The sequence below is a fragment of the Erythranthe guttata genome, chromosome 8 (assembly GCF_056151865.1).
Source record: "Erythranthe guttata isolate IM_541 chromosome 8, IM_541, whole genome shotgun sequence".
In the NCBI taxonomy this organism is placed as follows: domain Eukaryota; kingdom Viridiplantae; phylum Streptophyta; class Magnoliopsida; order Lamiales; family Phrymaceae; genus Erythranthe; species Erythranthe guttata.
The window spans coordinates 4,471,638-4,488,780 of NC_142540.1; the positions used below are offsets into that span (position 1 = coordinate 4,471,638).

At 38.7% G+C, this 17,143-nt stretch overlaps 1 protein-coding gene across 1 annotated transcript; it reads left to right on the plus strand.

Moving 5' to 3' along the window:
* Positions 1-56: 56 nt before the first annotated feature.
* LOC148768340 (uncharacterized) lies at positions 57-13,328 on the plus strand. The gene is made up of 3 exons (XM_088821109.1): positions 57-2,422; positions 2,720-2,788; positions 13,136-13,328. The coding sequence occupies exons 1-3, from the start codon at positions 57-59 to the stop codon at positions 13,326-13,328; spliced, it is 2,628 nt and encodes an 875-aa protein (XP_088677235.1).
* Positions 13,329-17,143: the final 3,815 nt, after the last annotated feature.

The following is a 17,143-nucleotide window of genomic DNA, read 5'->3' on the forward strand; positions in this document are numbered from 1 at the left end:
AAGTTGGAGAGCACCGCATCGCGAGAGAATGCTATGCTAATACTATTCAAAGAACGATGGGACCTTTGAAACGGTATGGTGGGCGAGGCGACGTATCTTTGAAAAGTCGAGGTAAAGAGAAGTTAGCCCGTTCACCAACAGATAAAGAAATGCATGTTATTGAAAATCAACCTGACAAAGATACGCGACTGGCGGCAGCTGAAACGCTAAAAACAGTCGAAGTGGTACCAGGAGATCCGTCTAAAGTGACCAGAATTGGAGCTGACTTAGCGCCTGAGATGGAGGAAGCAATTATTGCTTTCTTACGGAACAATTCCGATGTTTTTGCCTGGAGCGGAGAAAATCTACCGGGAATACCTGAAGAGTTTGTTATGCATCATTTAGATGTAGATCCTAACGCAAGACCAGTCAAGCAAAAGAAAAGAGCTTTTGGGCCAGTTAGGAGTCAACATGTCAATGAGGAAGTTAACAAATTGCAGGATTCCAAATATATCCGACCTGTCCGATATCCAGAGTGGCTCGCTAATGTTGTCCTGGTAGAGAAAAAAGGAGGCAAGTGGAGGTTATGCGTGGATTTTACAGATTTGAATAAAGCTTGTCCAAAAGATCCATATCCTCTGCCAAGAATCGATTTATTGGTAGATTCAACATCAGGCTGCGAGTTGCTGAGTTTCCTTGATGCTTATCAAGGATATAACCAAATAAGGTTGGCCCCGAAAGACCAGGAAAAAGCAAGTTTTGTAACTGACCAAGGAATCTTTGGCTATGAGGTAATGCCCTTCGGACTAAAGAACGCTGGAGCCACTTACCAACGTCTTGTCAACTCAATGTTTGATGGCATGCTGTTACGCAACATGGAAGCCTATATAGATGACATGTTAATTAAAAGCGTTATCTCCTCAAAGCATACTAAGGATCTAGAGGAGTGTTTTACTATTTTGAGAAAGTATCGAATGAAGCTCAACCCTGAGAAGTGTACATTCGGAGTCAAAGGAGGAAAGTTTTTGGGTTATTTAATTTCGCAACGAGGAATAGAGGCCAATCCAGAAAAAATAGAAGCTATCATGAAAATGTCGCCCCCTCGGACTTTAAAACAAGTGCAGGAACTGACAGGACGGATGGCTGCTCTTAATCGGTTTTTATCTCGGTCAACCGAAAAAGGACTACCGTTTTTCAAAATTCTTCGTCAAGGGAAGCACTTCCGTTGGTCCGATGAATGTCAGCAAGCATTTGAAGATTTGAAGAAATATTTGAGTTCGCCACCCTTATTGATTAAGCCAGAGACGGGAGATATATTGTCCATTTATCTAGTTATAGCGCCAGAAGCAGTAAGTGTTGTTCTTGTAAAACAAGTAAATCGTGAACACCATCCAATATACTACATCAGCCGAGCGCTGCAAGGAGCTGAGCAGCGCTATAGCAATATGGCGAAGCTGGTTTTTGCTTTAGTAACGGCTGCTCGAAAATTACGCCCATACTTCCAATCTCATCATGTAGTAGTTTTATCCAACCACCCTTTCAAGCATATATTGTCAAGTCCCGAAGCGTCGGGAAGAATGGTCAAGTGGGCTGTCGAGTTAAGCCAATATGGATTGGAGTATAACTCTCGTCCAGCGATAAAAACTCAAGTTTTGGCAGATTTCCTCGTTGAGATGGCAGGATTTGAAGAAAGCAATTCAACTCCTACCTGGCTAGCTTATGTGGATGGCTCTTCTACCATCGGTGGAAGTGGAATTGGCATAGTATTGGAGAGTCCGCAGGGAGATAAAATTGAATATGCGATCAAGCTCGATTTCCACGCTTCAAATAACGAGGCGGAATACGAAGCTTTTATAACAGGGATCCGTTTATCCCTAGCTGCTGGAGCCCGAAAGCTAGTTATACATAGTGATTCGCAACTTGTAGGGAATCAAGTCTCGGGAGTTTATGATGCAAAAGAAGAAAAGATGGCGCAATACCTTGCTATAGTCAAAAAGTTACTAACGCGGCTTGAAGATTTTAAAGTCAAGCAAATTCCGCGAACCGCCAATGAAGGAGCTGACAGTTTATCTAAACTGGCCAGTTCAATGTCTAATATTAATAGCCGGCGGATTACTTTTTTAGTTTTTGCCAGGTCGGAAATTGACACTTTAGATGTAGTGATGTGCAATGAGGCTGCTGAACCAAAATGGAAAGATGAGTTGGTGCGATACCTAACACTAGGTGAACTCCCATCCGACCAGTCTCAAGCACGTAAAATATGCACTCGAGCCGCTCATTTCACTATGGTGGATGATGAGTTATATAAAAGAGGTTTCACTCAACCATTTCTGAAGTGTTTGACGCCACAAGCAGCGGACTACGTACTTCGAGAAATTCATGAAGGTATTTGCGGTAATCATCTCGGAGGGAAAACGTTGGCAGGAAAGGCACTTCGTCAAGGGTACTTTTGGCCTACCATGCTCCAAGACGCAAAAGAGTTGGTTAAAAAGTGCACTACATGTCAATTACACGCCAACATAGCCCATTAACCGGCCGCATTGCTTCAACCGATGGAGTGTCCCATACCTTTTGCACAATGGGGTATTGATTTGATAAGCCCATTTCCAGTGGCTACAGGTCAAAGGAAGTTTCTCATCTTTGCAGTTGACTATTTTACAAAGTGGGTAGAGGCTGAACCGCTCGCAAAAATTTCTGAAAAAGAAGTTATCAGTTTTTTATGGAAAAATATTGTTTGCAGATTCGGTGTACCACGTGCATTAATATCAGATAACGGAACGCAGTTCGCCAGTTCAAAGTTGAAAGATTGGTGTGAAGGCTTGCACATCAAGCATTTTTTTACCTCAGTATACAATCCACAGGCTAATGGACAAACTGAGGTGACCAATCGTACTTTACTGCAACATTTGAAGACTCGACTTGGAAACGCAAAAGGGAGGTGGGTAGAAGAACTTCATAATGTGTTTTGGGCATACCGTACCACTCCCAGATCTGCAACTGGTGAGTGTTGAGTGTAAATTTTACGCTCAATACGTTTACTTTACGTGGATCTTTTGTTTAGATTTAATTATATTTGTGCTTTTAATTGATTGATTTTGTGTTTTATAGGTGAAAACGATAATTAGGTGTCCATGAAGGAAAAAAGATCAAAAAGAAAGGAAAAAGTTGCAAATAAGGAAATAAATCAAATTGGAAGAAGGAATCTCGCCACAGCTTTGGCAGTGTCCACCATTTCGAGCATATCTCTCTCATACGAACTCCAAATCAGCTGATTTTGGCGGCATTGGAAACCTAATTTCAAGGGCTACAACTCTTATTTACGCAACATTCCGAAATTCGGACTCCAACATGGCGAAAATCGAAGAACAAATCCTGGTGGAGGAAAGTGGCGGAAATAGATTCCTAGTAGGTTTCTACTACTTCCTTATCAAGAAAAGCCTATAAAAGCAACAAGTTCCTACACCATACGCACGAAATTTTACACCACAAATTGCGAGGAACGAAGATCAACGAAGACTCAAGCATAGTTTTTCTTATTTATTTATTTATTTTATTTTCTTTATCATAAGAACTACGAGTAGCTAAGTCTTTATTTCTAGGATTTTATTTGGAACCCTATGTGGGATTTATGAACCCAATTCTATGATTTTATGCAAGTTTTAATTCCGGATTATTTCTTCTACTTGTTTTATTAAGTGCATGAACTTGATCACCTTATGTGCTTTTATGTTATTGTTAATCGCATGAATCGGAAGATCGGGTTAATAATTAGAACTGTGGTAGAAGAGCCTTTGTGGTATTAACATAGGAATATAGTTAATCTCTTAGGTAGCCATTATTGAGATTTGTGCTTAATGCTGTGTTCTAGAATTAATTGCATAGGAATATAGTAATTGAATCTAGAGTATTAGAATCGTAATACACGCGGAAGCGGGTAATGATTATTTTAGCATCTCAGGTTAATAATCCGGGTTAATTGCTTGCATAATTGAAGGAATTGGGGGAGTAATAATCACATAGGGGGAAGAATAAAATCCTAGGCTTGTTTACTCTGATAAATCTTCGTGTTTAATTTGCTTTATTGCTTTGTCGTTTTAATTTGCTTTTAATTTAGTTTAATTTAGTTAATTCTCTCTAAAATTCGACTGTGTAGGGTGGGCTTGATAATAATTGGTAGAATTTAGCGTCTAGGATTAAGTAATTAAATATTCCCTGTGGGTTCGATATCCGGACTTAATTGTCCACTATATTACTTGTACGATACGTGCACTTGCGTGTAGGTTTTCGCCCAACAAGTTTTTGGCGCCGTTGCCGGGGAATATTTTAATTATTTATTTTATTCTAGCTCTAAATTTGAACAATTTTCACGATTCACCCAAATTATTTTTTTATTTTTTCGTTTTAATATATTTTTTTTTTCTTTGGTTACATGTCAGGTTACAATTTTCGCGCAACTCAAACGGGATATGAATGGCTTCCGTCTGGCGAATACCTCCAAAATACCTATAATATGCCGTTGCTTTGTTCAATATGTGGTGGAGAACATTACGCTAACCAATGTTGGTATGCACCGAAGGCGAATAATTTCATAGATAATACCAACAGAGGTTACTGGAACACATACACCAACACGTACGAGCAGAGCAATTCAAGCCAAGATTTCCACAATTTTCAACATCGTGAGCCGCAATTTGATGATTTTCAAACCTATTATGCAAAGCCACGAGAACCCACTATTGAGGAGTGTTATAGGAAATCCATCCTTGAAGATTTTATGAAATCCACTCAAGCATCTATCCGAAGACTTGAAATAATGTTGGAAGAGATGAAGCTCAAGAGGTCTCTTGAAAATATTTCAGACAATATCGAGAATGGTTGCAACAAAGAAAATTCGTCTGAAACTTGTGATGAGAAAAATCCTTTAGACCTAGATAATAGTGTCGATGAGAGGGAAAAAGAAATTACGAAGACACTTGAAGATGATGAATCAGACAATGAAATCGAGCTCAACTCCAAAGATGTCTCGGAACAAGAGAAGAAGGAGATGGATGTGGTTAATGCAAATATTCAAATTGATGATCTTATTGTTATTCCTGACGTGGCTTTGAAGGCATCAATAGAGGTTGATAAGAAGGCGAATGTGTTTGAAGTGGAGGTTATACGCGGACGTGAGGTTTTTGTTTACCGATTTAAGGGAGCGGGTGATGAAGATCCCTACTTGGCTTCGTACCGATTGATTACAACTAAGAAAGACTACAAGCTAAGGTGGACCCTGACATATTGCAATCCTATCCCTGTATCGGTTGCAATTGAAGTGACAAAGCTCATGGATGGATGCGCAATCTACAAGGCTTTGGATTGGACATAACAATTTCAAGAAGCAAAGTCCGGCTGAAGACTTAAAATTTAGCGCTTCTCGGGAGGCAACCCGAGCTTTATTGTTTTTCGTAGTTTTCTTTGATTTTTCGTTTCGTTTTTATTTTCATAGGCATGCATTCTAATTAATCTATTTGAATTTTAATTTTCAGGGTCGAAAACATGGTCAGGGGGTCCAGACGGCCGTCCGAAATTGCAAGCAAAATCTCAGACGGCCGTCTGGGAAACAGAAAGCCCCAAACGGCATCATTGCCTGTGGGACGGCCGTCCGAAAATAAGGCACAAACATGGGACGGCCGTCCCGTGAACAGTGGGGAGACAGAGATGTCGGACGGCCGTCCGAAAATCAACACAAAAACCGGGACGGCCGTCCGACGATTTTTAGGGCGTTTTAACTTTAAAAAATTAGATTTTTTCCCCCATTATTTCCTAAACCCTCCTCTTTCCTTCTCTCAAACTCCCACACACAAATGGAAGCTAGAGAATCGAACCAAATTCTCCAAAATCTACTCTTTCAAGGCACGCCCACAAGGTGTTCGACAAATTGCCTCAACCAAATTTGGAGGCCGATTCTCATCCAATTTTTACCGGCACCCATTCTTGAGCCCGTACCCGAGCTTTCTGATGAGGACGAGCGTGAGAGAGCGAGAGAGGAGCACCCCGATCACACCGACTCCGAATAAATCAGGTGTTTTCTATCCTTAAAACTTTGTGCTAATTTCGTTGAGGGCAACGAAAATTTTAAGTTTGGGGGTGAAAAACATGTTTTTGTGCTTATTTGTTTTAGTTTGCATGCATTAGGTTTTATTCGTTTTTATTGTTTTTCTCGTTTTTCCGGAACATATAAAAAAAAAAAAAAAAAAAAAAAAATTGCTTGAGTCGAATGCATCGATGATTTATGATGATGAGAGATGATCAATGTTTGATGATGAAATTGCTTGTTTTATGTGATAAGGATTTGATGTTTGTTTAGCTTTCGATTCAACGGGACTTAGAAGCGAATTATTGCTAGGAATCACATTTTGTGCATTGCTTTTGTTGAATGTTTTGTATTCTAAATTTGGAATTAATTTGTGCTAGATCATGCTATGTTCGGTTTTAAGACTCACCTTAGGAAATTTATGATACGAAGTATTGAGTAGTAAGCGATGTGGGATATGATTTGGGCCTTCTTTGAACCGTTTGAGCCTTTCAAGCCGATTTTTTTATCGAAATTATCCTTAGAACCTTGATTTGAGCCTCGGAGAAAAGGTGTTCTTTCTTTTAGCCAATGTGTAAGGTAGAATAGGTGGAGATTCTTGAAAAATTACCCCTTGGAGTTCGGTCGAAAATTTTTATAAGGTCCTTCTTCTTCTTCTTCTTCGAAAAAAAAAAAAAAAAAAAAGAGATAAATATATATGCTTCTATATATATATATATTATAAAAAAAAAAAAAAGAGAAAAAAAAAAAAAAGAGAAAAAGAGAAGAAGAAGAGACTAGAAGGGAGAAATGAGGACTAGTTGTTGAATTGTTTTTGAAAACTCGATCCATTGCCTCAAAAGCAAAAGTTGAGACTTTTGAACTTTTGAGAATCGAGTTTACTAAAGTCCGTAGAGGTGAATTCATTGTTTCAAACGCCTATCTTTCAAATTTTGGCGTAATCACCTAAATTCAAGAAAAATAGCCACACATACCCATATTTCCTACCTCGAACCAAAGAGCCTAACAATTGAAAGCCACAAAGCCCCAATGATCCCAATAGCTTAATGTTCGATATTAGTAGAGTAGAATAATTTGGTGAGTATTTGGAGTCAAGCATATGCATGTAAGTATAAATTCTTTCTATCTTTAATTTGCAAATATTGGATGCTTGAAGCAATTGTATGAATTGTGGTTTTTGGTAATGGTGAGTGACTAAGTGTTGTTGAATTTTGAGCTTGCGAATGCCTAAGAATTGTCATTATAATTACAAGTTCTGAAAACGTGAAGTTGATCATTGATCTATGTGATGAGATGTTATAGTTGCGTTATTTTCTTATCGATTAGATTTTGCTTGAGGACAAACAAAAGTTCAAGTTTGGGGGTGTGTCGAGTGTAAATTTTACGCTCAATACGTTTACTTTACGTGGATCTTTTGTTTAGATTTAATTATATTTGTGCTTTTAATTGATTGATTTTGTGTTTTATAGGTGAAAACGATAATTAGGTGTCCATGAAGGAAAAAAGATCAAAAAGAAAGGAAAAAGTTGCAAATAAGGAAATAAATCAAATTGGAAGAAGGAATCTCGCCACAGCTTTGGCAGTGTCCACCATTTCGAGCATATCTCTCTCATACGAACTCCAAATCAGCTGATTTTGGCGGCATTGGAAACCTAATTTCAAGGGCTACAACTCGTATTTACGCAACATTCCGAAATTCGGACTCCAACATGGCGAAAATCGAAGAACAAATCCTGGTGGAGGAAAGTGGCGGAAATAGATTCCTAGTAGGTTTCTACTACTTCCTTATCAAGAAAAGCCTATAAAAGCAACAAGTTCCTACACCATACGCACGAAATTTTACACCACAAATTGCGAGGAACGAAGATCAACGAAGACTCAAGCATAGTTTTTCTTATTTATTTATTTATTTTATTTTCTTTATCATAAGAACTACGAGTAGCTAAGTCTTTATTTCTAGGATTTTATTTGGAACCCTATGTGGGATTTATGAACCCAATTCTATGATTTTATGCAAGTTTTAATTCCGGATTATTTCTTCTACTTGTTTTATTAAGTGCATGAACTTGATCACCTTATGTGCTTTTATGTTATTGTTAATCGCATGAATCGGAAGATCGGGTTAATAATTAGAACTGTGGTAGAAGAGCCTTTGTGGTATTAACATAGGAATATAGTTAATCTCTTAGGTAGCCATTATTGAGATTTGTGCTTAATGCTGTGTTCTAGAATTAATTGCATAGGAATATAGTAATTGAATCTAGAGTATTAGAATCGTAATACACGCGGAAGCGGGTAATGATTATTTTAGCATCTCAGGTTAATAATCCGGGTTAATTGCTTGCATAATTGAAGGAATTGGGGGAGTAATAATCACATAGGGGGAAGAATAAAATCCTAGGCTTGTTTACTCTGATAAATCTTCGTGTTTAATTTGCTTTATTGCTTTGTCGTTTTAATTTGCTTTTAATTTAGTTTAATTTAGTTAATTCTCTCTAAAATTCGACTGTGTAGGGTGGGCTTGATAATAATTGGTAGAATTTAGCGTCTAGGATTAAGTAATTAAATATTCCCTGTGGGTTCGATATCCGGACTTAATTGTCCACTATATTACTTGTACGATACGTGCACTTGCGTGTAGGTTTTCGCCCAACAAGTTTTTGGCGCCGTTGCCGGGGAATATTTTAATTATTTATTTTATTCTAGCTCTAAATTTGAACAATTTTCACGATTCACCCAAATTATTTTTTTATTTTTTCGTTTTAATATATTTTTTTTTTCTTTGGTTACATGTCAGGTTACAATTTTCGCGCAACTCAAACGGGATATGAATGGCTTCCGTCTGGCGAATACCTCCAAAATACCTATAATATGCCGTTGCTTTGTTCAATATGTGGTGGAGAACATTACGCTAACCAATGTTGGTATGCACCGAAGGCGAATAATTTCATAGATAATACCAACAGAGGTTACTGGAACACATACACCAACACGTACGAGCAGAGCAATTCAAGCCAAGATTTCCACAATTTTCAACATCGTGAGCCGCAATTTGATGATTTTCAAACCTATTATGCAAAGCCACGAGAACCCACTATTGAGGAGTGTTATAGGAAATCCATCCTTGAAGATTTTATGAAATCCACTCAAGCATCTATCCGAAGACTTGAAATAATGTTGGAAGAGATGAAGCTCAAGAGGTCTCTTGAAAATATTTCAGACAATATCGAGAATGGTTGCAACAAAGAAAATTCGTCTGAAACTTGTGATGAGAAAAATCCTTTAGACCTAGATAATAGTGTCGATGAGAGGGAAAAAGAAATTACGAAGACACTTGAAGATGATGAATCAGACAATGAAATCGAGCTCAACTCCAAAGATGTCTCGGAACAAGAGAAGAAGGAGATGGATGTGGTTAATGCAAATATTCAAATTGATGATCTTATTGTTATTCCTGACGTGGCTTTGAAGGCATCAATAGAGGTTGATAAGAAGGCGAATGTGTTTGAAGTGGAGGTTATACGCGGACGTGAGGTTTTTGTTTACCGATTTAAGGGAGCGGGTGATGAAGATCCCTACTTGGCTTCGTACCGATTGATTACAACTAAGAAAGACTACAAGCTAAGGTGGACCCTGACATATTGCAATCCTATCCCTGTATCGGTTGCAATTGAAGTGACAAAGCTCATGGATGGATGCGCAATCTACAAGGCTTTGGATTGGACATAACAATTTCAAGAAGCAAAGTCCGGCTGAAGACTTAAAATTTAGCGCTTCTCGGGAGGCAACCCGAGCTTTATTGTTTTTCGTAGTTTTCTTTGATTTTTCGTTTCGTTTTTATTTTCATAGGCATGCATTCTAATTAATCTATTTGAATTTTAATTTTCAGGGTCGAAAACATGGTCAGGGGGTCCAGACGGCCGTCCGAAATTGCAAGCAAAATCTCAGACGGCCGTCTGGGAAACAGAAAGCCCCAAACGGCATCATTGCCTGTGGGACGGCCGTCCGAAAATAAGGCACAAACATGGGACGGCCGTCCCGTGAACAGTGGGGAGACAGAGATGTCGGACGGCCGTCCGAAAATCAACACAAAAACCGGGACGGCCGTCCGACGATTTTTAGGGCGTTTTAACTTTAAAAAATTAGATTTTTTCCCCCATTATTTCCTAAACCCTCCTCTTTCCTTCTCTCAAACTCCCACACACAAATGGAAGCTAGAGAATCGAACCAAATTCTCCAAAATCTACTCTTTCAAGGCACGCCCACAAGGTGTTCGACAAATTGCCTCAACCAAATTTGGAGGCCGATTCTCATCCAATTTTTACCGGCACCCATTCTTGAGCCCGTACCCGAGCTTTCTGATGAGGACGAGCGTGAGAGAGCGAGAGAGGAGCACCCCGATCACACCGACTCCGAATAAATCAGGTGTTTTCTATCCTTAAAACTTTGTGCTAATTTCGTTGAGGGCAACGAAAATTTTAAGTTTGGGGGTGAAAAACATGTTTTTGTGCTTATTTGTTTTAGTTTGCATGCATTAGGTTTTATTCGTTTTTATTGTTTTTCTCGTTTTTCCGGAACATATAAAAAAAAAAAAAAAAAAAAAAAAAATTGCTTGAGTCGAATGCATCGATGATTTATGATGATGAGAGATGATCAATGTTTGATGATGAAATTGCTTGTTTTATGTGATAAGGATTTGATGTTTGTTTAGCTTTCGATTCAACGGGACTTAGAAGCGAATTATTGCTAGGAATCACATTTTGTGCATTGCTTTTGTTGAATGTTTTGTATTCTAAATTTGGAATTAATTTGTGCTAGATCATGCTATGTTCGGTTTTAAGACTCACCTTAGGAAATTTATGATACGAAGTATTGAGTAGTAAGCGATGTGGGATATGATTTGGGCCTTCTTTGAACCGTTTGAGCCTTTCAAGCCGATTTTTTTATCGAAATTATCCTTAGAACCTTGATTTGAGCCTCGGAGAAAAGGTGTTCTTTCTTTTAGCCAATGTGTAAGGTAGAATAGGTGGAGATTCTTGAAAAATTACCCCTTGGAGTTCGGTCGAAAATTTTTATAAGGTCCTTCTTCTTCTTCTTCTTCGAAAAAAAAAAAAAAAAAAAAAGAGATAAATATATATGCTTCTATATATATATATATTATAAAAAAAAAAAAAAGAGAAAAAAAAAAAAAAGAGAAAAAGAGAAGAAGAAGAGACTAGAAGGGAGAAATGAGGACTAGTTGTTGAATTGTTTTTGAAAACTCGATCCATTGCCTCAAAAGCAAAAGTTGAGACTTTTGAACTTTTGAGAATCGAGTTTACTAAAGTCCGTAGAGGTGAATTCATTGTTTCAAACGCCTATCTTTCAAATTTTGGCGTAATCACCTAAATTCAAGAAAAATAGCCACACATACCCATATTTCCTACCTCGAACCAAAGAGCCTAACAATTGAAAGCCACAAAGCCCCAATGATCCCAATAGCTTAATGTTCGATATTAGTAGAGTAGAATAATTTGGTGAGTATTTGGAGTCAAGCATATGCATGTAAGTATAAATTCTTTCTATCTTTAATTTGCAAATATTGGATGCTTGAAGCAATTGTATGAATTGTGGTTTTTGGTAATGGTGAGTGACTAAGTGTTGTTGAATTTTGAGCTTGCGAATGCCTAAGAATTGTCATTATAATTACAAGTTCTGAAAACGTGAAGTTGATCATTGATCTATGTGATGAGATGTTATAGTTGCGTTATTTTCTTATCGATTAGATTTTGCTTGAGGACAAACAAAAGTTCAAGTTTGGGGGTGTGTCGAGTGTAAATTTTACGCTCAATACGTTTACTTTACGTGGATCTTTTGTTTAGATTTAATTATATTTGTGCTTTTAATTGATTGATTTTGTGTTTTATAGGTGAAAACGATAATTAGGTGTCCATGAAGGAAAAAAGATCAAAAAGAAAGGAAAAAGTTGCAAATAAGGAAATAAATCAAATTGGAAGAAGGAATCTCGCCACAGCTTTGGCAGTGTCCACCATTTCGAGCATATCTCTCTCATACGAACTCCAAATCAGCTGATTTTGGCGGCATTGGAAACCTAATTTCAAGGGCTACAACTCGTATTTACGCAACATTCCGAAATTCGGACTCCAACATGGCGAAAATCGAAGAACAAATCCTGGTGGAGGAAAGTGGCGGAAATAGATTCCTAGTAGGTTTCTACTACTTCCTTATCAAGAAAAGCCTATAAAAGCAACAAGTTCCTACACCATACGCACGAAATTTTACACCACAAATTGCGAGGAACGAAGATCAACGAAGACTCAAGCATAGTTTTTCTTATTTATTTATTTATTTTATTTTCTTTATCATAAGAACTACGAGTAGCTAAGTCTTTATTTCTAGGATTTTATTTGGAACCCTATGTGGGATTTATGAACCCAATTCTATGATTTTATGCAAGTTTTAATTCCGGATTATTTCTTCTACTTGTTTTATTAAGTGCATGAACTTGATCACCTTATGTGCTTTTATGTTATTGTTAATCGCATGAATCGGAAGATCGGGTTAATAATTAGAACTGTGGTAGAAGAGCCTTTGTGGTATTAACATAGGAATATAGTTAATCTCTTAGGTAGCCATTATTGAGATTTGTGCTTAATGCTGTGTTCTAGAATTAATTGCATAGGAATATAGTAATTGAATCTAGAGTATTAGAATCGTAATACACGCGGAAGCGGGTAATGATTATTTTAGCATCTCAGGTTAATAATCCGGGTTAATTGCTTGCATAATTGAAGGAATTGGGGGAGTAATAATCACATAGGGGGAAGAATAAAATCCTAGGCTTGTTTACTCTGATAAATCTTCGTGTTTAATTTGCTTTATTGCTTTGTCGTTTTAATTTGCTTTTAATTTAGTTTAATTTAGTTAATTCTCTCTAAAATTCGACTGTGTAGGGTGGGCTTGATAATAATTGGTAGAATTTAGCGTCTAGGATTAAGTAATTAAATATTCCCTGTGGGTTCGATATCCGGACTTAATTGTCCACTATATTACTTGTACGATACGTGCACTTGCGTGTAGGTTTTCGCCCAACAGTGAGTCACATTTTTCTTTAGCGTATGGAACCGAGGCATTCGTCCCAGTCGAGATTGGAGAACCTTCTTGGAGAGCAAGATACTATGAAGTGCAGAATAACGAGGTGGCTATGAGAATCAATTTAGACCTTCTTGGTGAATTAAGAGACGGTGCAACAGCTCGAAATTCAGAATTATAAGATTCGCATGGCTCGTGCTTACAACTCTCGGGTACGATCACGTACGTTTCAAGTTGGCGACTTAGTAGTGCGCAAAGCTGACCTTTCACGGCCTATTGACAAGTTAGATGCAAAATGGGAAGGGCCCTACAAAATCGTGGAAATAGCCAATCCTAGTGCATATCGTCTACAACATCTTGACGGACTGACGGTTCCTCGCACTTGGAACATTATCAATTTGAAGCGTTTCTTTCCATAGATTTGGAAGTTTTTACTATGTACAGTTTTTTATGTTGAAGACGTTCTTTTTCTTTTTTATGCATTTTTCTTTCGCTTGATGTAAGAAGGGGTACTCTTTTCCTTGCTTTGGCGAACAAGGTTTTTAATGAGGCCCCTATGATCGTTCCATGTCTTAATGCAACAGACATCTTTTTTCGGCCAAAGATTTTGTGTGAGCTGTTTCTTTTGAGTTGTCTCGACACTTAAGATGACATATCTACATCACCTTACAACTCTTCTGAATCATGATTTGTTTGCCACCTAAAAGGTTATCCTAGGTGGTTCAAGAACATTAACAAGGAATTCAAAAACTCAACCTAATACAAGGAGTGACACTTCACTCGTTAATGGGTTCAAGAGTTTTCCTTGATTAGGGAGACTGATCACCTCTCTAATAAACATAAAAGTACAAAACAAGCAATTTCCGAGAGTTAAAGAATTCCGAGGTGTGATACAACTTGGAGTCATCAAAACTTTAGTCAAGAGAAATAAAATATCAACAATCAGCAAAGGAAATGGCAATTCAAAGAAATCAAGATGTATTTCCTAATGATAAAAAGCAATCTAAAATAAAGGAAAAATAAAAAGCTACACTACGGTCTTCTTTTTTCCTACATCCGCATCCTTAGAAGGCGAGTTATCCTTCAGAACCACTGTAGCATCAACTGGTGGCTCTACCGCAGTCGACTCCTCAAAAGGGATCATCTTAGTACTTGGTACTACACTCGGTTCTGAATTATGTCTTGCCCGAGTAGGTTAATGACATCTTCGGACACTCGACCGGTCTCCCTCAACTGGCGTTGGCACATAAGAACCACCTCATCGTACAAATCAACAGAAGCTAGAGTGGCATCTCGTGCAAACTCCTCCTTATGGTACCTTTCCAGCTCTTGTTTTCTTATTTGTTCCAGGAACTTCTTGCCTTTGTCAGATGCCAAGAAAAAGGCGCCGGTTTGTTTCTCTTCAAAGTACTTCTCCGTCATACTCTTTAAAGCCGCCATTGTTTTGTCTTGTGCTTCCTTGACGATCTTCATCTCAGCAGCAACCATCTCTGCACGAGCCTCACTCTCGACCTTTGCTTCTACGGCCTTTTCTTCTGAATCTTTTATAACATCAATCGCCCTCTTGTTGTCTTCAAGACGCTTGCGAAAACTTGTCCAACCAGTGACAACCTGCGAATTCATGTATCAAATACATTCAGCAAGAACACGTCATATTATGACCATACGGCTAAAAAGTATAAAACAATTTACCCGGGCAATGTCGCTCCCCATAAAATCAGCCGCATCTAGATCGGAAAAGGCACCTAGTCGTTTCATGTCCAAGTCTGAAATGGCACCTCGAATAAGGTTACATCCTGCGCGAGGATTCTCCACATCACACATGGAACCGCTCATATCAGAGTCAACGACGGAACTAACAAAAAGAAGACCTTTACCAACAGAAATACTAGAAGACGAGCCTCCGTCATCCTTTTTCTGCTTCGATGCATTAGTACGTGGAAGTTCGTGAGATGTTTTAGTGAAAGGAATGCGAGGTGCGTCTCGCCTAACTTCACGAGTTGCATCGGCCCGATCAGGCGAAGATGACCTTTTTCTTTTCCCCGCAGCATCACCCGACGGTACACTCGAGGAATTAGGCAGATCATTAGCTCGAGCCGGCACACCACAAGATGACTTCAATCGACGAATCTCCGCAGCCGACACCTTAACTGTAGAAAATAATGTACACTCATTAGCTCGAAGAATAAAGCGAGTATAATATAATAACGCAAGAAAGACAGTTGAAACAAAGTGAATAGTAAATAATCTACCACCAAGTGCTATTTCCTTAGCATTTAACGATAACTTAAATAATCCTGCCTTTTTCAATTGTTTCCAGGTCGAACCTCGTGAACCTGTGCTGCCCTCAAGCACATTCGTCGACCCCCATACTGAAGATATGTCCCGTCCGTCATCTTTCATAAAGAAAAATTCACAAGCCCAAGGACCCCGTGATCGATTACCACCTAACAGAAATTTGGAGTGTGACCTTGCCTTAAAATAAAATGAGCCCTTCATAGCACCTTTTTTTATCATAAATGACGCGTGAAACGCGTCTACAGAAATCGGTTGTCCCACTTGTCGCATCGCCTCGATGAAACCGGCAAAGATGGTAAACGAGTTAGGGTAAAATTGACTTATGCTAAGTCCCGTTACCTTAACCAATTCATTCACTACGGGCAAAGTAGACGGTTTAAAGCCACACTTGAACCAATCTGAATAAACGGTAAAAAAACCAATCGGCGGCGCACGCATTCTATCTCCTGCTTCTGGGAACTGGCATAATTTCCCGAACGGGCCTAAGGAAGCGACTATGGAGTTAAAGTGTTTTATTCTCAACGTCGACGCGCATGTGAACGAATCTATATCTTTTAAAGAAGTTTTCGTTTTTTTTCTTACGTGCAGCAGGCGTGCAAACCTCGATCAGCAACTTTGAATCCGAACATGAAGAAACTTCATTAGATGATGAATCCCGAAGCGCTGATGTTCCACATAACAAATTTGAGTCGCCGCTAACTGTTGTCTGATGAGATTGATCTCCTCCTTGAGGGTGTATTATAAGTTTGAGGCGTCGACCTTCATATTCTACAGTCTCTGGCACCTCTGACAAACTGCCTTGATGATGAAGATTCTCGGAAATCAATTTTGATTTTCGATTACTATCAATTTCGAATGGTCGAGGCGGGCTCCCTAAATCGCCGCTATCCAGGTCCCCTATGACGTCTACGCCAAGCTCTTCGGCATTAAAGTTTCCTAACATGTCCTTTTCTAGTTCTATGTAATCAAGGTTGTCGAAGGGTATCAGTCCGATACCGACATCTCCCGCACCTACACACGAGCCGTCGTGGTTATTCGAGATGACTATTTTTTACGACACCTCCAAGCCGTTAGGATTCGAACCGCCCGGGCTTTGCGCTAAGTTGACGACCCGCCTCGAGTTTTCACCAACTCCAACAAAGTCGCTATCGTTGCTATTCGACCCGATATTACGTAAATCGACCATGTCAAAACTAAGACGTTTCAAAAATAAAAAATAAGATTAACACTGGTCAGGTTAGGGTTGGCGTTTCACGTAAAGGAGGGATCCTTGCACAAGGGGTCAACTTGGAGCGTGTGATTATAATTGTTATTTAGCAAATAATAAAAAATAAAAAAAAGGGAAAAGAGAGAATATACAATGACCTAATACATGTATATACCTCTCGGGGCCATAAGTCTGATTTTGGCTTGGATATCACAAGGTCCCACCAATTCTTTTTCTCTCTTAATTATTATATTTTTCTTCCTTGCAGCAAACCGACGAAATAATTCTATACTCTCAACCGAGTTTCAATTCTTGATATTCGATTGAGAGTGGGGGGCTTATGATGTACATGGGCCAAAAATATGATGAGGCCCAAAAATTATAATTATAATATTTGGGCCCAATTATCAATTAAAAGCCCAAGATTACATTCCAGGCCCATAGTAAGATTCCGTATATAAGTGCTTTACGTTTATCGAGAAAAGGTAATT